This window comes from Microcaecilia unicolor, chromosome 1, assembly GCF_901765095.1.
Source record: "Microcaecilia unicolor chromosome 1, aMicUni1.1, whole genome shotgun sequence".
In the NCBI taxonomy this organism is placed as follows: domain Eukaryota; kingdom Metazoa; phylum Chordata; class Amphibia; order Gymnophiona; family Siphonopidae; genus Microcaecilia; species Microcaecilia unicolor.
The window spans coordinates 133,575,830-133,600,321 of NC_044031.1; the positions used below are offsets into that span (position 1 = coordinate 133,575,830).

The window sequence follows — 24,492 nt, forward strand, 5'->3', positions numbered from 1 at the left end:
TCTGGTTCTTACCAGCTGAAAATCTCCTTTACATGCAAATGGTTATGACAAGGCTTGAACAAGGTGGTATACTGTTAGTCTGGATCTTCTAATTTCTCTGTAGTAGGACAATCAGACAGTTGGGTTGCTGTGAGCAACACATCTGTCATGTGTACAGCTATAGGCTTCTTGGTGTTGCCTTACTTCTTGGCCAGCCTTTCATCCAGAAAGTAGCCTGTCTTGCCTCCTTAAGGTATATCAAACACAAAGCTGGAATTGCTTCTCCTGTTTGCTAAATCTCAGATAAACGTTACGAAGGTTGTGGAGGGAGGAAACGTCTCTTGGTGGTCCTCTTTATACTTTGTGCCTAATGATGACCATTTCTGTCTTATATTATATGGCAGCTTTGTTATAATCTCGATTATGACCCATATCTCTGATGGGATCATGCAAATATGCATACTTTAATCTCTTTGTATGATCAGCTGACTCTATTCCCAGCCCTTTTATTATCAGGTTCATTTCCTGCTTTGGGCTTCATAATTTTATGACATCCTTAAAGTCAAATTTCCACCCTCTATACTTTTTGGGGGCAGTCATTGAATTGGGTTAGCTCCATGTTCACCATCTTACTGTGAGCCATATATGTTGCTAGATCTCTTTTTTTTCTTTTTGAAAATGGCCATTTCCTAGATGTTTTTTTATGTTTTATGCATTTATTTTTTTGATCATTTAAAAATAAACAAACAAAAACATCCAAGATAAAAATGTAGGAGGAACCAGTATTCTTAGTAGACTGGCACATAGACATCCCAGTAATTCATGATTCATCTTTATCTCTATTTAAACATCTTATAACAGATGTATTTTTTAATCTTAAAGTAATTCATTACTTATGCAATTTTTTAACAGATGAACATTTTCATTCAGTTGTTCAAAGCATAATTACGTAATTTTGATTATTGTAATGCTATTTGGGATTACCAAATTACTTATTTGTGTTCTTCAAATGGCATGGAAAGTTGTTGCATATCTAATTAAGAATGTTTCACATTTTGAACACATTTCACCAATTTTACAGTCTTTACAATGTCTCCTGGTCTTTTGACAGGTTCAATTCAATCTCATGACATTAATTCATTGAGCTTTGAATTTGAATAATGATGCACTGTTGTGTATACCTTCTTTGCTGAGAATCTATTGTTCACCTAGAGCCTCACAATCTGCAGAGGAATGGCTAATGGATATTCCATGTTTTTATCAAATCCATTTAGATAAACATTGTTCATCTATTTTTAGGGTAGCTGGATTTTATAGAAACACCTTATCATCTTTGTGATCTATTCCACAGACAAAGAACTTTAGGAAGTATCTTAAAGCTTACTTATGTAGAAAAGCATATGCCCATTGACTGATACACACCGTTGTATTGATTGAAAAGTAATGCTGTATAAGACTTTGATTGATTATATGTTGATAATGAGATGTGAATCCCTATATGTTGTATTTTAGTCACATATGTTTTATGTATTTTATTTTATTTTTATTTTATGTAGGTTTGGCTATAAATTTCTCAGAATTATAGGTTTATTTATTTCATTTATATCGGACATTACCCCAATAGATCAGGTTCAATGTAGCTAACAACTTATTGTAATTAATAGTACAAAAAGTGATGCTCGATAGTATACATCAAATAGTAATAAAGTAAATGAGGATTGCGTATTATAATATGTAATAAGAAAATGAATGCTAGATGCAAAAAGGTAACAATTTATAGTCATCAATGTATAATAACAATTAGAATGGAACTGAGAAATTAGAATAATTATACATTTAGGAGTTTAAATTTATTATGATCATCTGTGAGAAACTGCTTGAACAGAGAGGCTTTAAGGTATTTCAGAATATCAAATTATTAGGTTGCCATCGCATGAAATTTCAGGAGGAGATTTCACCATTTGGTACAGAGGTAAGGGAATCCTTACATGTAGATTGACTTGTAGATCACATTTTTGCAACTGGGTTAGTGGAGGATTAAATAATTTTTTGAACCAAGGAGAGCGTTGTAAAGGCGGAGATCAATTAAAGGTCGCATATAGGGTTAAACCATATTGGGTCCTGTTTACTAAGCTGCGTTATAGGCGCTTTAACATTTTAATGTGCGTTAACCATGTACGCACATTAACTATGTACACGCCTACACTATCCCTATAGGCGCCTACACAGTTAGCACACATGCTAATTGTAGGCGCGTTAAAAACACTAATGCACCTTAGTAAACACGGCGCATAGATTTTTCAAAACTGTTTGAATGTTATTCTGGCTTTGATTGGGAGCCAGTGTAACTTTATAAGCAAAGGGGCTGCACTTTCAAATCTCATAGCCTTGTAGACTACTCTGGCTGGTGTGTTTTGAGCTGTATGCAGTTTTTTCAAGGAAGATTCTTTACTGCCAGCATAAATAGCATTGCAATAATCAAAGTACAATAATACTAATGTTTCTACTAAGGTTCTAAGCATATCATTAGGGAAGAGATGCCTGATTCTTTTTAGTTTCCATATTGCTCTATAGGTTTTTGTGATGACTGCTTGGACTTGGATGTCAAATAACATTTTAGAATCAATTATTATACCAAGGGCCCTGTTTACTAAGCCATGCTAGCGTTTTTTGGGGTGTACTATAATTAGCATGCACTAAACACTGGAGTCGCCCATATGTTCCTATGGGCGACTTAGCATTTAGCGCATGCTAATCATTAACGCATGCTAAAAATGCTAATGCGCCCTTACCACTGCTTAGTAAACAGGGCCCCAAGTATCTTTAGTTGGGACTCCAATGGATAAGTTACATTATCAATTGTGAAGTTTTGACAGCTGATGACACGGTGAGGGTTAGATAAAAACACAAATTTTGTTTTCTCTCTATTCAATGTTAAAGGTGGAGGCCCAATTCTCCATCATGTCTAGACCAGATCTGATGATAGACAGCACTTCTTCAATAGAATCTTTGATGGCATGGAATATATATTTCCTAACTAAATAAATAAACAATGGGAGAACACCAAAGTGAGACTTATACAGGGATAAGGGCTACCAATGATCCATGATGCAATTGTTATGGAAGGACTCAAGATGAGTAGATGTTGATAAGGCCAGGTAGCAATTCTGTTAAGAACACTTCTGCAGTTGCATCAGATCAGGGTGAGATGGATCTGCATGTGCAAGATGTAGGATATCTATAGTATGAAAATAAAAGCTGATGGTCAAATAAACGAACAGTGGATCCAAATAGAAGTCCTCTCACAAATGGTGTTTCCTAAACAAGGTTTTTATTCACATCAAATCAATAAAAACGACCCGACACGAATCATGTTTCGGCCGTAGCGGCCTGCCTCAGGGGTCTATTGATCTTTGATGTGAAAAACTGATAAAACAGATGACTCACAATCAAATGTATTCAAAACAGAGATATCACATGCAATTCGCCGCTGCACAAACCTCTCTGTCAGTTCTAATATGCCAAATGAAATCGCCGAAAGCTGATGCCCAGATCCTGAATTATAGTGGTTAGGGGGCTGAAAAAGACATTGAAATGTAAAGTAGCACACACAGAATCCTGTGGTATACAAATTTATAGAGAATTAAAGTAATCAGCTAATGGTAAGATCATAGCCTGCAAAACCACCCAAAAGTCATCTTCATTTGAAAAAAATGTTCAACCACCTTATTAAACACAACCAAAGAAAATCTTACAAACTGTTATTCTAATATGAGATTGTAATGACAGTTTCTGGTCAAGCACACTGCCAGGCAGCTAATTTCAGTATGCAGCTCGTGACAGGATTGTGAAAAATTACAGAAGGACCTTACGAGAGTGGGATACTGGGCGGCTAAATGGCAGATGACATTTAATGTGAGCACATGCAAGGTGATGCATCTGGGAAAAAAGAACCCGAATTATAGCTACGTCATACAAGGTTCCATGTTAGGAGTTACGGACCAAGAAAGGGATCTGGGTGTCGTCGTCGATAATTCACTGAAACCTTCTGCTCAGTGTGCTGCTGCAGCTCGGAAAGCGAATAGAATGTTGGGTATTATTAGGAAAGGTATGGAAAACAGGTGTGAGGATGTTATAATGCCGTTATATCGCTCCATGGTGCAACCGCACCTTGAGTATTGTGTTCAATTCTGGTCGCCGCATCTCAAGAAAGATATAATGGAATTGGAAAAGGTGCAGCGAAGGGCGACTAAAATGATAGCAGGGATGGGACCACTTCCCTATGAAGAAAGACTAAGGAGGCTAGGGCTTTTCAGCTTGGAGAAGAGACGGCTGAGGGGAGACATGATAGAGGTATATAAAATAATGAGTTGAGTGGAACAGGTGGATATGAAGCGTCTGTTCACGCTTTCCAAAAATACTAGGACTAGGGTGCATGCGATGAAACTACAGTGTAGTAAATTTAAAACAAATCGGAGAAAATGTTTCTTCACCCAACGCGTAATTAAACTCTGGAATTTGTTGCCGGAGAACGTGGTAAAGGCGGTTAGCTTGGCAGAATTTAAAGGACAAGTCCATAAACCGCTACTAAATGGACTTGGGAAAAATCCACAATTCCAGGAATAACATGTATAGAATGTTTGTACGTTTGGGAATCTTGCCAGGTGCCCTGGGCCTGGATTGGTCGCTGTCGTGGACAGGATGCTGGGCTCGATGGACCCTTGGTCTTTTCCCAGTGTGGCATTACTTATGTACTTATATATGCAAATAGTGAAGGAGTAGCCTAGTGGAGCCCAGTTCAAGTTCCACTGATGCTCCTTGTGATCTTGGGCAAGTCATTTAACTCTCCATTGCCTTAAGTACACAATTAAATTGTGATTCTAGCAGTGATAGGGAAAATACCTGCTGTACTTGAATGTAACTGAGTTACTTTCGAAATTGGTGTGAGAAAATCTAAAATAAATTCTGCAAATTGTCAATCATCACCTTCATATTAGTTAAATTGAAAGACATGCCATTCTCAGCATGATATAGATCTCTGCTACCAATTTAATTGAAAGTAGTCCTACAGCTAGTGAAAAAAGGCACAAATTAAAGAATATCATTAGCATAGATTCAAAATTCACAGCCCAAAGCTCTCAAGGTATGACATAGTGGCAATAGATATATGTTAAACAAGATGGCTGAAAAAGCAGAACTCTGCAAGGCAGATCTACTCAGTCTGAAACATCTAATCCCACATTTACCTACTGGGAGTAATTAGCTAAAAAAGACTGGAACCTATCTAAAATAATTTTGAATACAGACCAGAATGTTTCTGTACCACGAAGAGATCTACATCCATGCTGATTTTTTTAATCCAAAAGATTATTATTACCTAGATGTTCCTGCAACTATATATGCACTGACCAGTCAGTAATTTTACTTAGAAAAGGGAGACTCAGAATTGACTGATAGCTATCAGGCACACTTAAATTTATCTTAGTATTGGCTATTCACTCGGCCTTTTAAGGGTCACTAGAAGGTAGCTTTCTGCAAAAGATGTATTTACTATATCAAATAAAAAAGGGCTCACAAACTCATAAGCCAGTTTTATAGAAGGAACAGCAGATAGCTGAATTAATTCTAGTAGCAGTATCCTTGATCTTCCTCATATCTACCTAATTAAAAATGCCCCATCAATTTCCAGAAGATTGCAGATTCGCACCATAATATCCTTTTGTGATTATTCTATCTTAGTTTGAAAGTATACAGAAAAGTCTTAGGAAGTCAGCAGTGGTTTACATAATGTGTTTCTACAAGCAGTTGTTACATTTGTAAGTATGTCAAATAATTTTTGGGTGGGTGTTGTCCCCATCACCACCCTTACCTCTCGGCCAACCATAAAATTAAAGCATTAGAGCTACATAGACTCTGTAAGCACAGGCCATCACTGAAGCAATGCTTTCTTTCCACCCATCCCCACCCCTGCCCACTGTAAAGTCTGTCAATGCTTCCTTAGTCTTTGCACCTAAGCTATCTGGTACTACATGCAATATGGTGCCATGTGGTAAGTATCTGCCCTGCATGTTAATTGCAGGGAAAATGCTGGGCACATCCACTGCATTTACCAAACAGGCTTTGAAACCAGTGTTTGCAACTAACGCATGGTAAGTGTAAAACCCTTTACTAAATATTTGTAAAAGGGCCTCTGTGTTTCTTAGAAATGGGCTTTTAATCAGTTGCAATGATGAGCCCACTGGAGAAAGATTAGTTTAACCCTGTGAATGGATAGTGGAAGCATTCATTATGATAAGATGAACAATAAAAGTATAAGCGTGTCTGCTGGACTGAAAGAATCATCTGTCAAAATATGGCCAAGCCAGGCACAGGAATGTGGTTTAAGTGTCACACCTATGTCCAACAATTTTGCTCTCTCCTACCCCCCCTGCAGCATCTTTCAAAGATTTCCCTCTCTCCTACCCTCCCCCCCTGAATGTAGCATCTTTCAAAAATTTCCCTTTCTCCTACTACTCCCCCTTCCTCACACACAGTGTTGCCAGGTGGGCGGTTTTCCGCGACCCGCCGTGGGAAATTTTTGCCCGCGGCGGGTTGCGGTTTTTTGGGCTTCTTTTTTGCCTTTTGGGCGGTTTTTTTGGCGGTTTTTTCGGCCGCGGGGGACGGGGTTAGTGACGTTTTGGGCGAGGTTAGTGACGTTCTGGGCGGGGCCGATGACGGGGGAGGCAGGGCCGATGACAGCGGGGGCGGGGTTGATGACGGCGGGGGCGGGGATGATGACGCGGGGGCGGGGTGTCAGGGGCGGGGTTTGAGTTTGGGCGGGTTTTGGGCTGGATTTAGGCTGGTTTGGGTGGGCAAAAAATTTTCCACCTGGCAACCATGCTCACACATGCAGCACCTTTCAAAGGGTCGCCAACAGTGTGTAAAAATTGCTACTGCTGCTGCTGGTTGACCCAGAAGCTTTCCCTAGGCCCTGTTCCTCCTGGGCTGTAAATGGGAAGTTGCAGCAGATGGAAAGCTTCAGGGTCTGCTGGCAGCAGCAGTGGCGATTTTTACACGCACCTTTGAAGATCGATGTGTCATAGAGGAAGATTCTAGACTGCAGCGGCTCCCCAATCCCAATGCCGGTGTTTTCTACGATGCACCGCTGTTGGGTGGGCCCAAGCCCAAAGTGAGTGGGCCCAGGCTACGTCCCTAAGCACAACATAAAATATCAGAAACTGGAAGCACCTTTGGTTGCTCACAGTACAGAAACTCCACACGCATTTTGGGATTACAAATGTTTAATAATTGATCATATCCCTGCATCTATATGAGGGGATAGGGATCGTAAATTGATTCAAACTGAACAGCGTTGGATCAATAGATTAAACACCTTAACTCCCAACGGGCTGAACAACAAGATTGAATGGAAAGCCTTCCTGTAAGAAAAAGTGTAACTCTTCCGCGTTAATAACAGTCAGCAGGTTAGAAGAGCCGGTCCCTTTAAGTCATAGACGTGGCAATGATTGGAGGCGCTTGACGGAGGAGCGCCATTTTGTCTGTAGCAGTCCTCTTAGAAATCAGATTGGACATAGCACAAGGTATGAGTAATTAATAGTTTTTAAAGCTATTCACATTTCTCCTTTACTTTTGTTAAGGTTATCCTGTTGTACTTCTTCATAGGGTACTTGGAGAGATGGGGGGTAATGCTCCCAATGAAGCACTGGCGAAACAGGGTCTTGCTGTAGAGTGTAGCCAGCAGTTCACGCTAGAAACAAGATAAGTACCTTGCGCTTTGAATCTTGAGTTTGATCAAGGATAAATACAACAGAATATATATTTAATAAGATAAAATTAAAAAAATTAAATACCAAAAGTCAGAGATTTTTTGACTTATGAAGAAGTTTGCCAGAAGTTCACATTTCAGAAATCTGTTTTCAAGCTGTGAATTCTGGGCAGCGAAGCATTCATATTGATAAAATCAGAAGCGAATGCGGAGCATCTGAAGTCTTTTCCTCTGCAAATATAACGCAGCATAACTGCACCTAGGAGAGTATTGCTTGCTTTAATGGTGATAAAAATTATGAGCGTATGCAATTAAATTGAATGGCAAGCCATTTGGTGCCTATAATTGAATGCTACAATCAATTATTGGTGCTAATTGCCATTAATTAAAATTTATGCATGTAAATTTAAGTGGATGGATCCACATGTAAATTTTACATGTGTACCCAAAAAAGGGGTGTGGCCATGGTAGGGACATGGGTGGGTCTATAGTAACTATAATATTGTAAGAATATTGTTTCAGTTTTTAACAAATGTAATTACCCTTAGAAAAGTATTACACCTATTATTACCAGGGCCAGCGTTAGGGGGTGGCAAACATGGCAATTGAAACCCAGGAGTTATGCAACCAGCAAGGCACTATGACAGCAGGAAGAAAGAAATATAGAAAAAACAACTTTATTCTATAATGGCCGATATGGCACTGTGTTTTGGCAAAGTACCTGCCGCAGAGGCCTTGATATAAATGTGTGTAGGCTCGAGAGTTTTGAGCACTTGCTGCCTTTAAAAAGACGCTCAGTGCAAAAGAGTATCCTGGTTTACAGCGATCATCACTATTTTTGTGTTCCTCCTTTGCACTGAGCTTCTTTTTAAAAACAGCAAGTACTCAAAACTCTCGAATCTACACCCATTTATATCAATGTCCCTGAGGCAGGCACTTTGCTGAAACATGGTACCGTGTCGGGCATTGTAGAATACTTCTGTCTGCCTGCTGTCATCTGAAGTGCCTTGCTGGTCGCACTAGTCTTGGGTTTAGATTTTTCTACGAAGGGACAACAGTCATCCACTTCTGCAGTCTTAAACATGGCAATTGCCCTGGGTCCCCATATCATAGGAGGCCCCAAACCTGCCTCAAGCTAAAGGAGGCACAAGCTGAAGGCCAGCTTTTGGGCCCCCTCCATGGGTTCTGTCCTGGGCCCCTGAATGTCTAACACCAACCCTGATTATTACTATAGATTATCATGCTAAAAGAACCGGAACTTTGTTTTTTGTCATAATAAATACTGTTTTATAATTGATATCAAAGTAGCAATTGAGACACAGCATCTCATGCTTCCATGGTGAATTTTCAGTGTCTGTACAACTGGATATGTTTTGTGTATGGAAAAAGCAGAACAGTTAAAGTTCTCCACTGTACAGCTTATCCTTTGTAGTAGCAACCTCAGCAAGTAATAGTGAGATTTCTTCCTTAGAAACACACACAAAAAAACAAAAAACAGAAATAGGTGGCTACTTTTTCTACATTATTACTTACATTTATTGTTGGTTAATGTTAATAATTCCTGAATAAGAAAAAGAATGTCAAAGCAATCTTAATGCTTGCATGGCCTCTCTTCAACAATTCACTCATACTTACGATTAGAAGTACGATTAGTAAGGTGCAACAATGTCTCATTGGTTTATCCACCTCCAGATCATTCAGAGTTGATATCTCTATCCAGACCCTTTTAGAAGGAAAACCAAACACACTGATTATTTTTCTATGTCTAAGAAATGGGTATTTATATATATTGTATATTTTGCTAACCTTTATATATAAGAAGCTTATGTAATAAAAAATGAGCAAATTATACTTTCAGCATGCACATGAGCAACACTAACTTTCACATGGTAAAACGTATTGCTTTACCATACTAACTGTTTTTTTTTTAAATATGCATACTTCATTTTTGCCACACTAGCTTGGCAATGGTACTAATGGATATGGTAATTCAAAAAACTACTGTGGATGCTAGTTGCCAGCAAAAATCCTCCATGCTAACCAGAATAAACTGAAAAGGTGGGTTTGCACAAGATATTTCTTGCCTTGCTCATCCCCTTCCACTACCACCATGATAGCAAATGCTATGGCCTAAGGTCTCATTCTATTCCCATATCCACAGAGATCATCTGAAGTGAACCCAAGTCCAGGTCTCCCTTCTGAAAACAGGCAAAGGACTTCTATACCATATGCAATTCAAGAGCCTTTATGTTTTCATACCCCTCCAACAGCCTTTCCCCTTCACCTCGAGCACAAGTGAAAAAATCCCAATCCCTGACCCTCAAGGTTCAGTCCTCTCCCACCTATGTAAAGAATTTCTGGAGCCAGATTCCTTTCCCCCTAGCACAAGTGAACGCAGCCAAGTCCTGGCAACTCTACCCATCTCCAAGCATGTGAACTGCTGCTCAAAAAGCGGTATTTGACACGGTTCCCCATAGACGACTAATAAATAAACTGAGTGCCCTTGGTATGGGCCCTAAGGTGACTGATTGGGGTAGGAACTGGTTGAGCAGAAGGTGACATAGGGTAGTGGTAAATGGAGCTCATTCTGAAGAAAAGGATGTTACCAGTGGTGTACACGATAACATAGTAGATGACGGCAGAAAAAGACCGGCATGGTCCATCCAGTCTGCCCAACAAGATAAACTCATACTGCAAGGTTTGGTTCTTGGGACAGTTCTTTTTAACTTTTTGTAAGCGATATTGCTGAAGGACTGTCTGGTAAGGTTTGCCTCTTTGCAGATGATACCAAAATCTGCAATGGGGTATACACCCCTGATGGTGTGGATAACATGAGAAAGGACTTAGTGAAGCTATAGGAATGATCTGGAATTTGGCAGCTTTTAGATTTAATGGTAAAAAATGCAGGGTCATGGATCTGGGATGCAAAAAGATAAGGGAATGGTACAGTTTAGGGGGTGAAGAACTTTTTTGCATGAAAGAGGAACAGGACTTGGGTGTGACTGTATGTGATGATCTTAAGGTGGCCAAACAAGTAGAAAAGGCAACAGCGAAGATCAAGTGCACCCCATATACTGCATTCGAAGATTATAGAGTAAATATTCCCATCAATTTGAAGAAATAAACTGAATATTCTGGTTTGTTTTGCACTTTGTCTTGGTGCCTTCCACTCTTTTTGTAAGACTCTGGTGAGACCTCATTTAGAATACTCTGTACAGTTCTGGAGACCGCACCTTAAAAAAAGATATAAACAGGATGGAATCGATCCAGACAGCAGCTACTAAAATGGTCAGTGGTCTTCATCATAAAGTGAATGGAGATAGAAGATTTCTCTGGAACAAAGGCAGGAGAGGGGAGATCTGATAGAGGCATTTAAATACCTGTGTAGCATAAATGCACAGGAGGCGAGTCTCTTTCAATTGAAAGGAGGCTCTGGAATGAGGGGACATAGGATGAAGGTGAAAGGGGATAGACTGAGAAGTAACCTGAGGAAATACTTCTTCACGGAAAAGGTGGTGAATTCGTGAAATGAGCTCCTGGTGGAAGTGGTGGAGATGAAACATCTGAATTCAAGAGACCTTGGAACAAGTACATAGAATCTCTAAGGGAGTGATAGAGAGAGTAAATGGCATGAATGGGCAGACTGAATAGGCCATATGATCTTTATCTGCCTACATTTTTCTTTGTTTCTATGGGGCTCATTTTTCAAAGCATTTAGAGTTATAAAGTTCCATTGGTTACTAGGCAATGGATAATAAGCTATGGAACATCAAGTCTAAGGGGCCCTTTTACTAAGGCGCACTGAAAATGGCCTGTGGTAGTATAGATGCTTGTTTTGGGCGTGCACAGAATCATTTTTCAGTGCACCTGTAAAAAATGCCTTTTTAAAATGTTTGCCACAAATGGACATGCGGCAAAATGAAAATTACCATGTGTCCATTTTGGGTCTGAGACCTTACCGCCAGCCATTGACCTAGCGATAAGCTCTCACACGGTAACTGGGTGGTAATGGTCTACGTGAGTAAAATGCTGATTACCACCCAATTACTGCCTGCGCGCAAGAAAATAAAAATATTTTCCAGTGCACATAGTGGACACACATCAAAAATGAAATTACTGCAAAGGCCACGTGGTAGTCAGGTGGTAACTCAAAATTGATGTGTGTTGGGCACACATAGGTGCCTACGTGGCTTAAATACAACTCTATGTCTTCATGGGGCAAAATCTGTGCCTATCTTTTACCTGCAGGTTTTTTTTATCAGTTCTCAAAGCAAATGTATGTCTACCTTGAGTATTTTGTGCTGTGCCACTGTCAGAAACAAGATGCAGAGCTTGACGGACCTTGGCCTGATTCAACACAGTTTTTCTTACGTTTTTATGCTCTTATACTGTTGTGTCTGTTTTATGTTTTCTAGTGTGGCTTTTATGTGAAACTTGTAAAAGAGGCCCATTTAGAAAGAAAGGAAATGGGCGCTAGCAATGTTCCAGGGCCCCCTCCTCCTCCTGTTCCCACCTCATCCTCCTCCTCTTCTCCCCCCTCCTCCCTCCCCCACCCCCTCTTCTATGTTTGTGCAGCGCTGCTTATGCCTTGTAGCGCTATAGAAATGCTAAATAGTAGTAGTAGTTCTCCCTCCCTCCCTCCCTCCTCCCCTCTTCCTCCCCTCCCTACCCCCTCTTCTCCCTCCCTCCTGACCCCCTTCCTCCTCTGACCCCCTCCTCCCTTCCCCCTCCCCCTTCCCCCCTCCCCTCTCTCTCATCTCAGGAACCCCCCCCCCACTCTCTCTCTCGTCTCAGGACCCCCACCCCCTCCCCCCCTCTCTCGTCTCAAGACCCCGCCCTCTATCCACGCCCCCTTCTCTGATTTTCGCCGCCCAGCACCTCCCTCCCTCTGTGTCTGTGGCCTGCGAGTGCAAGGAGGATGTGTGCTGTTTAAAAGGTTTTACCTCCTGCTCGGCCGCCAACACTGAAGTGCAGCAAGTACAAACGCCGCTTCAGACAGGCTGTGGTTTCAGCTGTTCCTCTGGTCCCACCCTCATTTCCTGTTTGCGGAAACTGAGAGCGATTGCCTGTGGTTGGTTCCTTCTCCTTGTGATGTCGCGTTTCTTTCCCTGGCAACTATACAGAGTTCCCTCAAGGACGGGGCGATTGCAAACCCTACGAACACTACACGGCTTCACTGCCACACTGACATGGAGTCAGTTTCAGAACATTGGAGGTGCGAATTATTATATTAGATTGTATTTTGATTGACCTTCCAACAAGAAATGGTTCAAAATCTTCTCGAACTTATCTCAATCTTCATCTCCCTAATTGCAAAGGACTTTAGTACAAAACATATTATGCATCCAACTTATCAGTTTTGGGCAGCCAACTCTGGAATGACTTACCAAGATCCGTCTGTTTAGTCAATGACCATCTACCTTTTCGGAAGCTGCTAAAAACTTACCTCTTCAAGCAAGCCTACAAGACTTGATCTAATCTGCGAGTCCATCTGTACTACCTGGATTAGACTATGAAGACTATATCTGGAATATGTCCCCATATTATTCTTCTAGTACACTCCTCTTCCTGCACCTCCCTATACATTCTAGTGCATCCCTCTTCTTCCCTCCCTCTCACTCTCCCATTATAAATAATACGCTAACCCCATTACACACCCATCTCCCATTCCCTACCTCTATCATCCTCCTTCCTTGCCCATCTCACCTATCCACATCTTACGATCACTTCAATTTTATTATATTACATCTACATGCATTTTATATTACTTTGTTTATCTGCATTACTATTTAAACGACCTTCTCCTTACTTACTGTATCACAGCTGCATCTATTCTATGCTACTTTGTTTAACCTGTAGGATTTGTAAGCCGCATTGAACCTGCTAATGAGTGGGAAAGCGCGGAGTATAAATGTTACAAATAAATACATAATTTTTGTTTTATTTTTATTTATTTTTTATTTATTTGTAGCATTTGTATCCCACATTTTCCCACCAATTTGCAGGCTCAATGTGGCTTACATTTGCCATAATGGTGTTTGCCATTTCTGGGTAACAGAATTACAATGGTATTGCATTAAGGTGCATACATACATGGTAACATATATAGAATATACATGGAACATAGTATATACGAAACAGATCATGGTATATATATATATATATATATATATATATATATATATATATATATATATATATATATATATATTTATTTGTTTGTTACTTATATCCCACATTTTCCCACTCATGCAGGCGCAATGTGGCTTACAGAGAATTAAATAAGAGTACAAACTTAAAAGCTTAGGCAAGCATAAAAGAAGCAAGTAGGAGGGGAGAAACTAACAGCAGGAACTAGGCAGGGTAAGGGACAAGGGATGCATCAATCAACATGGTAAGTTGAGGGGTAAGTCTTAGCAAAGAGGAATGTCTTTAACAACTTCTTAAAAAGGGCATGGTCCACTTGAGCTTTAAGGTGACGAGGTAACGTGTTCCAGTGTTTGGGACTCCAATAACGGAAGGACGAGGCGAAGATTTTCTTGTACTTGACACCCTTACAATTCGGAAAATGGAGGTGGAGATAGGACCGAGCAGCAGGGTTGGCATTTCTAGGCGGAAGGTCGATCAAGGGGAGCATGTAATCCGGGGCAGCCCCATAGATGATTTTATGTGTTAGGGAGCAGATCTTAAAAGCAATGCGCTCCTGTACAGGCAGCCAATGAAGTTTAAAGCGCAGGGGTTCGGCGTGTGCAAAACGCCTTTCTCTAAGGATGAGCCTCGCCGCAGTGTTCTGAGCCGTTTGGAACGTTTTCAATAAGGAGGCCTGGCAACCCACATAAATACCACTACAATAATCCAGATGGGATAGGACAAGCCAGTGGACAAGGGTACGAAACAAGTCTCTGGGAAGGAGGTATCTGATGCGCCGAAGCCTCCACATGGCCTGGAACATTTTTTTGGAGACCAAGTGTACATGATCAACCAGCTGGAGATGTGAGTCCAGATGCACTCCTAAAAGTCGCAGGCTGTTGGCAATCGGGAGGGCAGAGCCCAGAACTAGAAGCATTGTGTCAGATACATGAGCGTGCGTGGATGAGAGGATGAGACAATGAGTTTTTTCCCTGTTTAGCCTGAAGCAGAACACCCTGACCCAATGTTCTAAAGTGGAGAAACAGGCATCTATGAGGTTGGCAACTTCTGATACTGTGGAGTGAAAAGGGATGTAGACTGTAATATCATCCGCATAGATGAAAGGGTTGAGGTCCAGGTTTGCAAGTGCTGTGGCTAAAGGCATCATCATAATATTAAATAGGGTAGGTGAAAGGGGAGAGCCCTGAGGGATATATATATATCCTGTGCATGCATACATGGTAAAGAGGAATACATTATGGTATTGCATGAAGGTTCCTGAGTAGTGAATGACTTTACATCTCTTCAGATGACACTTTTGTAGGGTAGGAAATATTGTTTATAAGTATTTTTAAATAAATAACTAACTAAATACAGTCTTTATTCACTGCTCACTATATTTAGCATACACAAAAAAAGATTTAATGTGTACATTAAAATTTATCAGATAGGCCCCTAAAGGTATACAGAAATGCAAATCTGTTCTTTAACCATACATTTACTGTATAACTAGTAGAAATGGAAGTTTACCATAAAACATAGGTCTGTTATCACTCAAAGTCTTTTAATTCTGGTATTACATGGTCCAAACAGTGCCGCAGGCTGAGACCCGAGGGAACCTGGTTCAAATAGCACTGCAGCTCCTTGTGATCTTGGGCAACACACTTAGGGGGTCTTTTACAAGGCCATGCTAGTTTTTTTTAGCTCATGGTAAAAAATCAGCTGGCAGTAAATGCTGAGACACCCATTATATTCCTATGGGCATCGCAACGTTTACCATCAGCTGATTTTTACCGCAAGCCAAAAACGCTAATGCGACTTTGTAAAAGACCCCCCTTAACTCTCCTACCTTAGGTACAAACAGATTCTTAGCCCTCCAGAGACAGAAAAATACCCACTGTAGCTGAATGTACACTGCTTCAATAGCTTTCAAATTTTCAGGTGGTATTTAGGAAATAAATAAAAATGTATAATTTTTAACATTAACATCTTATACAAACATCCGATGAACATAGAGTACATAAGTACATAAGTAGTGCCATACTGGGAAAGACCAAAGGTCCATCTAGCCCAGCATCCTGTCACCGACAGTGGCCAATCCAGGTCAAGGGCACCTGGCACGCTCCCCAAACGTAAAAACATTCCAGACAAGTTATACCTAAAAATGAGGAATTTTTCCAGTCCATTTAATAGCGGTCTATGGACTTGTCCTTTAGGAATCTATCTAACCCCTTTTTAAACTCCGTCAAGCTAACCGCCCGTACCACGTTCTCCGGAAATGAATTCCAGAGTCTAATTACACGTTGGGTGAAGAAAAATTTTCTCCGATTCGTTTTAAATTTACCACACTGTAGCTTCAACTCATGCCCTCTAGTCCTAGTATTTTTGGATAGCGTGAACAGTCGCTTCACATCCACCCGATCCATTCCACTCATTATTTTATACACTTCTATCATATCTCCCCTCAGCCGTCTCTTCTCCAAGCTGAAAAGCCCTAGCCTTCTCAGCCTCTCTTCATAGGAAAGTCGTCCCATCCCCACTATCATTTTCGTCGCCCTTCGCTGTACCTTTTCCAATTCTACTATATCTTTTTTGAGATACGGAGACCAGTACTGAACACAATACTCCAGGTGCGGTCGCACCATGGAGCGATACAACGGCATTATAACATCCGCACACCTGGACTCCATACCCTTCTTAATAACACCCAACATTCTATTCGCTTTCCTAGCCGCAGCAGCACACTGAGCAGAAGGTTTCAGCGTATCATCGACGACACCCAGATCCCTTTCTTGATCCGTAACTCCTAACGTGGAACCTTGCAAGACGTAGCTATAATTCGGGTTCCTCTTACCCACATGCATCACTTTGCACTTGTCAACATTGAACTTCATCTGCCACTTGCACGCCCATTCTCCCAGTCTCGCAAGGTCCTCCTGTAATCGTTCACATTCCTCCTGCGACTTGACGACCCTGAATAATTTTGTGTCATCGGCGAATTTAATTACCTCACTAGTTATTCCCATCTCTAGGTCATTTATAAATACATTAAAAAGCAACGGACCCAGCACAGACCCCTGCGGGACCCCACTAACTACCCTCCTCCACTGAGAATACTGGCCACGCAATCCTACTCTCTGCTTCCTATCTTTCAACCAGTTCTTAATCCATAATAATACCCTACCTCCGATTCCATGACTCTGCAATTTCTTCAGGAGTCTTTCGTGCGGCACTTTGTCAAACGCCTTCTGAAAATCCAGATATACAATATCAACCGGCTCCCCATTGTCCACATGTTTGCTTACCCCCTCAAAAAAATGCATTAGATTGGTGAGGCAAGACTTCCCTTCACTAAATCCGTGCTGACTTTGTCTCATCAGTCCATGTTTTTGTATATGCTCTGCAATTTTATTCTTAATAATAGCCTCCACCATCTTGCCCGGCACCGACGTCAGACTCACCGGTCTATAATTTCCCGGATCTCCTCTGGAACCTTTCTTAAAAATCGGAGTAACATTGGCTACCCTCCAGTCTTCCGGTATTACACTCGATTTTAGGGACAGATTGCATATTTCTAACAGTAGCTCCGCAAGTTCATTTTTTAGTTCTATTAATACTCTGTGATTTGAATATGTAGAACAGCATTTTACATGCTCTAGTGCACATTTCTAAAACTGTTCCCATACACACACGAATAAAGATAAGTGCTGAAAACATAGGAGAAGATCCTATAATTTATTTATTTTTATTTACTTAAAAATTTCTATGCCACTGTATCGTAAAACGTTCTAGGCAGCATACATACCTAACATCCACACTATCAATTAAAACAGACATAAAACATACTACATTACATCAATCCAACTAACCTCATATACTTCATATCATTTGTTTGTCATTACAAATACCTTCAAACCTCTACAGCTGATTGAGGACTATTACATAAGATTGTAATATTTTGCATTGCCTATCAACCAGTTCATATTCCTTCACAAGCTTGGCACCTCCATTTAGGCATACTGATATCATGCGTTGGCCACCAATTCTATAGTGCATCTGTGCACCAAGATGCTGTTATAGAATATTAACATAAGTCAACATGGGTGTGCCTCAGTTTAGGTGTGACCATTTATGCCATTTGATGGCAGGTGTAAATGGGTGCCCCTACATATACCAAATGATGCACATAACTGATAGTATTCTATGTTATGTGCATCACTTGAAGACATGCCCATGACCCACCCTTGCTCCACTCACATACAGGTCCCCTCCCCCACATTTACATACTGTAGCACTTAGGTGCTACTTTATAGAACAGCACCTAGTGCACATTCACATGTAACTACCAATTATTGGTGCCTTTGATGTGTATGTGGCACATATGTCTAGATGCCAACTTAGAGAATTACCTCCTTAGTTCCTACCTTTATGTGGCACGTGTGTTTGGCATCTGTATTCGAAGGACAAGTCATTTCACATAGCTGTTTTTTTTTTTTTTGCAGAACTGACAGTATTTTCCAAAGTTGATAACAGCTACCAGCCATAAACCTGCTTTGAACCAATGATCCTTAGGTTAGAGGGCACCTGTTTTCCAGGAGGAAGTGTTCTATCTCTTGGAAAGTTGGTACTAGCTAGCCTATTCCTATCTGTGTCTTGTGCTTCTGGTAATCTTAGTTCCTGATTGACCCAGCAGGCTTCAGTATTTCTGATGTATCTCTAGGATTGTTACTTTGAATACACTTCTTGGAGGTACAGTGCCATTAAGATTTACCTTGAGCAATACTAACTCATCTTGTTCTTGTCTACTGTACAAGCCTTAGGAATCCTAGTCTAATAGCTGCCTACATCCTGGCTAGGGATTCTGTGACTGAATGAACTAGCCCAAGTAAAGGTACTGCTATATTGACTCGGTTACCTAAATTTAAAAAAAATAAAAAAAACCCCGATAAAAGGACTCAGGTAAATTTGAGTGCCAATAGTAATAAACAGGAGAAAAAAGACATCAAAAGGTGTCATTTTATTTGTGTGTGTGTCCTGTTTTTTTAATGTATTGCTTTCAAGGTGGTATAATACAACAATCATATTATATTGTCCACAGCTACGTAGCAGATCTGCTAAGTTATCAAGTTGCCCAGTCCTGGCTTTCTGACAACTCAATCATTTTGCATTATGGCACCTGCAGCATGTATTTCCTTAGGTAGAATCAGGGACTATAAATTCCGCTCTGCTTTGGGATGTAAGTTCAGAACAAGGATTGGCCAAAAAGTCTCTCTACTGGAACTGGGTAACAGCAGCTCTGCATTAGAGCGATTCCTTATGAATTCATTTGCTTGCTCCTCAAAGGACAAACCTTATTCTGGATTACTTCCCTGTTGGATGAAAACAGCACACTTCTGTGCAATGTGAAAAACATTTGAACTGCTATTGATCCTCAAGCCATCTGCTTCCAGGATTCTAATTCCTGGTATTCTAGTACAGGATACACCTCCCCTTTCCTCAGTCATTCCTGATTTCAAAACTCCAGCTCCTGGTATCCCTGTCCAGGGGTTACAAACTACCTTCACTTTGGTGCAATGAACCTGGGAGTGAAGAGAGATTGTCCCTGCCCTGACACAATACCATTAATATCCCAGGTAAGTGTCAGGGAGATTACTTTAAATTACTGGTAAGTAATGTGAATTAATGGCATTAACTCACACTACCAGTTAGTAAATTAACCCCTTATCTTATTAGTTCATGCTGGAAGTTAAGCCAATAAACTAAGTCTTCAAAAGAAAATATGGAAATGGAAAGAAGTAATGGAGATCTGCTGTACACTGCCTTGGTGAAATCTCTTTATAAAAGTGGTTAATAAAGTCCAATAAATAAAATGTCTTCAAGATTTCACTATAAACCTTGATTATAGGAATGCTCATCCATTCATCTTTGAATGAATAGTAAAATGAAATGAATAAGAGTGTTTTTGGTCCAGATACATTTAAAAGAACTGAATGGGGCAGAATGAGCCAAATCCTCATTCATTAGCATTTATTTCAGCACCATTACAATACAGACTATGGGGACAGCCACAGAGGAATTGCTTTTGGTGGGCAAGTCATTTAGGGGGGAAAATTATCAATGTGGGCTATTGCTAGGACAGGTTATTTTATCACAAGTCATGTTATTTTAGCACAGGGTCCCATTTTATTCAATAAGACCATGTGCTAAAATAGCATGACGTGTGGAAAAATAACTCATCTTAATGGTAACCCACATTGATAGCGTCTCCCCTTAATGATATTGAAACTGATTGACAAAGACTGAACAATCCTAAACTTTACTTTTCCCAAATCCCATTGTTGAAAATGTCAGTAGCTTAGCAGGAAAATGTAAACAAACAGCCAAGCCAGTACCATTTTCTCTCCTGAATTCAAAAAGAGATGGTCAGAAAGAATGATGCTACAGTAGCTTCAGAAACAACTTTGCTGAAGTAAAAAACGTACTTAAAAAAACAGAACTAGCAGCATAACAGTACAGACAAAGAGAGGCAATAGCAGCACTGCTTCTGTGCCACAGAAAACTGACTTTTTCAAATCTCTCTGACTGTTCGAGGGTAGGCCAGGAGCAGATAAGAGAATAGAGAGGGAGAAAAAGAACCCATACAAGACAAGGCAGAGGCATAGGCAGGCAGTTAGGGGGTAATTCTATAACACTGTGCGTATATATAGCTGCCTGGGAGGGGTCTATGTGGCACTTGTTCTATAAATTCTCCAGGTCTTTTATAGTGTGTAATTTTAGAAAGTCATTCCATGCATTTGTGGCCACATTAGGCTAGATTCAGTAACTGGAGCTCAAAATTCAGGGCTGAAAAATAAATCGGCGCTCAATACTAATTCTATAATGAGTGTTCAAAAATGAACTCCCATTATAGAAAAGCACCAAGTGCCAGTTTGGGCGCCAGGACTTATGTCTGCTGAAACCAGGTGTAGTTCCCGACGCCCAGTTTGGTCAAACATCCCCGGTATTCTATAACACTATGTGCAAATCTAAGGCACACCCCTGACACCCCATGTACCTCCCATGTCTATGCCCCCTTTTGAATTGCATGCTAGGGTTTGGACACACATTGTTATACAATAGCATGTAGCACAATGTACGCCCAACTCCAAATTGGTGCCAATTAGCACCCAATTATTGGGAAAATTGGCCACACATCTTGGATCGATGCCCAAATATTGACGCCCAATTTTGGAATCTGAGGGATAGTGTGTATAAATAATGTCTTATAAAATACTGACTGGCATAAGAGTATGCATCAGGACATGATGTTTTGTACTTTTCTTGTAGGCAAGCACTGGGGTGGAGTTTGGATGTGTGTTGTAAGTACATATACTCACAGATTATGAAATACCATAATCTACGGATGTACTTATGTTTTTAAAGTACAAGCCTTCATTTACACAAGCTCTTGAGCAGGTGTAAGTGATTACCAGTACACGCAAGCTGCGTTCTCCGCCACATAAGCTAATGCTTTATAAAGACAAGTAGGCTTCTACCCATGATGCCCTGTTATAAAATACTTATGCATATACTGGTAAATACATCCAAAATATCCTTCATAAAATTATCCTTGTTTTAAATGTTTATTCTTAGAGATTTTGTTCTTTAATTGCTGAAACTGTAACTACATAGGAGAAGAATTGGGAAGTAAATGCAATTTTACTGGCATGGTATATTGATATTTAGCTTGTTCCTCAGAGATCAGATCTCTCATATATCCACTTTTTCAGTGCATCTGCAAAAAAGGCCTTTTTTTTGCCAAAAACGCCTTAGTAAAAGGGCCCCTTAGTGCCTTCAAAATAGGAGACGGTAAGTGCTCCAGTGTTCATTTTTTTTGCAAGTCCCGCATACTAATGGTAAATTAGCATAGAACCTGCAAAAATAATTTTTAAAAAAGCTTTATTTTATGAACATGCTAGAAATGGGCTTAGCACACAGGAATGTCCCGCCTCAGCACACGCTAAGCTCATTTCTTAGCCCAACTTAGTAAATGGGCCCCGACAATGTGCTTTCCAAAGTGTTCAAGCTGCTTTTCTATGGAATTAGGTGCCTAGAGCTTAAGTAATTAAATTTTACCACAGCTAAATGCTATCAAGAGGCAGTTATTTACAGTCACGTGAAAAACTGGCAATCAGGGAAGTGTGATTCAGTTGAAATATGTATGTGGTGGTGGGAGAAAAAGAGACTTATTAATCTAGTTCTGAAATTTCAAAGTTAGCTGATTCCATTCTCTGGGTATCCTTGCTCTCAAAGCTGAAAATGTGCTTACTGCTCTGCAGCTTAATAAAAATTGACTCATTAGCATATACATTAAAAATAAGAGTTTCATCAAGGCTAGTGCACATTGAAGAAAAATTTAAACCGATTACACACACTGAAGGAAAACTGAAGACAATGTTGTGTTTAAATATATCTATTTTGTGAAAGAATATAAGATACTATAATTACCAATACTAGTCAGCTGCTGGGTGGTTAATGTCTTGGTTTAATACATGACCTTTTGTAGGCCTTCCAGCTAAATCCGTTCTGGTCATGTTTTGTCCATTATAGCTCAATACGTGATTGAATATGAATGATTAAAAACTGAGATGATGATGAAATGATTTACTTATTTTGTATTTCATTATTTTTATGCAAACAGAGTATTATGAAGGATAAAGCTTACAAGGCCCAGCTGGCCTGCCCATTTTCTGTTCCTGTAGCAATGCAGATCCCTAATGATCTCCAATTTTACTTCTATTTTCCTGTAGCTATCTCCTATGGACCTGTTATTCAAAATGATTTTAAGCAGGGAGGAGAGTCTCCTGCCTGGTATCACAGTTAGTTGGCTGACCACTGATATTCAGCAGCACCTAACTGGTCAGTGCAGAGTTGAAAATATCAGTCATGATTACCCCGGAATAATCCAGGCAGTTCCAGGGTAGTCTGGAGGCGGAGTCAGGGTCAGGGCTGCCAAGAGACTGCGCCGGGCCCGGGACAAGGCCGCCCTTGCCCCCCCCCCCCCGAGGTCACCGCTGCTCCCCCTCCACCCGCTCCCCTCCATCCGCCACCGGGCCGGGCCCCTGCACTATATGTAGATCCTTCAAGAGGTAGTGTGTCATGATTTAGGCTCTACACCTTTTCTGATGTTTTGGTGCCAACACACAATCTCTCCACAGCAAAACACTATACATAAACTTGTGCAAAAACACACTCATAACCTTACCAAACCATAACAGCACTAATTCCAAGGACAGGACGAGCTACAACCTTGTGCGTGGAAAGGCAGCACTGTAATTACACCAGGCTCTAAAACACCAGTACACTACCTAATGAAAAACAAAACAAAAAGGGCTGCAAATACTACACATTAAAAGAATACTGCACCTTGATCACACATGAAAAACACATGACAACAGATATGACACAAGGAACTAGAAATAAAAAAAAATATGAAGGCAAAATACTGAACTGGAAAGTTACCTCGAGAAGTCAGACTCAGCATGCAGCAATACTAGAAAAATTGAAACTTACATGAAAAATATCACAGATATACATTTCCAAAAGCTGACATATTCCAATTGTAAACAGTGGCATAAGGATACCTCCTCTTCCACTATCAGCTGGAGCCACACACTGATTTTTGTTTTTTTTTTTGCTGCACTTTCCTCACGTGCTCTGGTGGGAGGGGGGAGGGGGAGCACACTGATAATTTCACAGCTGCTGGTACCTTTCTTTTTGTGTTGCCAGGGTCTGACCTCCATGGCACTCTGTATCTCACTGTTCTTCCCCTAAAGTTTTTTGTCCAGATGTATACAGATGGCTGGACAGAGACAGATGGGTTGATCCTCAAAAATATGTGTATTCTCATTTTTTTAGAAAGTGCTAAAAATAAAAAATGATGAAACCAAGCTGTCATCTTATTAACCCCTGTTGAAGGAGTACAATAGGCCTCTGTGTCATTTTGGAAAGGCATTCTTCTATACAACAAACAGAATAGAAAAATATTAGAGCCTGACACCTACACAAATGATACTAAGAGGGGCATTTTTTCGATATGACGTCTATATTCGACTTTGGACGTTTTGCTCAAAACATCTAGAATCGAAGTGGCGAATATAGCAATTTTCAAAACAGCAAAACATCTATCTTTTTTTTTTTTTAAATGGCCACTTACTAGATGTTTTTGTGCTGTGTGCTTTTATCTTTTTTGGGGTCCATTTTTGAAAAAAAAAAAAAAAAGTCCAAGTGAAAAACACACAAAATCAAGCCATTGGGATGAAGGAGGAGACCGCATTCTTAGGGCCCGGTTTACTAAGCCGTGCTGTAGGCGCACTAGCATTTTTAGCACATGCCAATGCTAGAGACACCCATATTTTCTTATCAGTGTCTCTAACATTAGCACACACTAATTTTTAGAGTGCACTAAAACTGCTAGCGCACCTTAGTAAATAGAGCCCTTAATAGACTGGCCACACAGACATCCTAGCAGAGCAATGGGTCACCCTAAGGGGCACTGCAGTGGCCTTCATATAAAAGCTCCCAGGTACACATCTCACTATTACCCCCTTATATTGTATGAGGAGCTCTCCAAAACCCAC

General features: G+C 40.4%; 1 protein-coding gene across 2 annotated transcripts in view; it reads right to left on the bottom strand.

Annotated features, from left to right (window-relative positions):
* The window catches only part of CALCR (calcitonin receptor), a 414,614-nt gene that overhangs the window by 330,048 nt on the left and 60,074 nt on the right, over positions 1-24,492 (bottom strand). For both annotated transcript variants that reach the window (XM_030200551.1, XM_030200543.1), the window contains exon 2: positions 9,380-9,467. In XM_030200551.1, coding sequence (XP_030056411.1) covers positions 9,380-9,418 — 39 coding nt within the window. In that variant the 5' untranslated portion in view covers positions 9,419-9,467. The remainder of the gene's footprint in view (positions 1-9,379; positions 9,468-24,492) is intronic.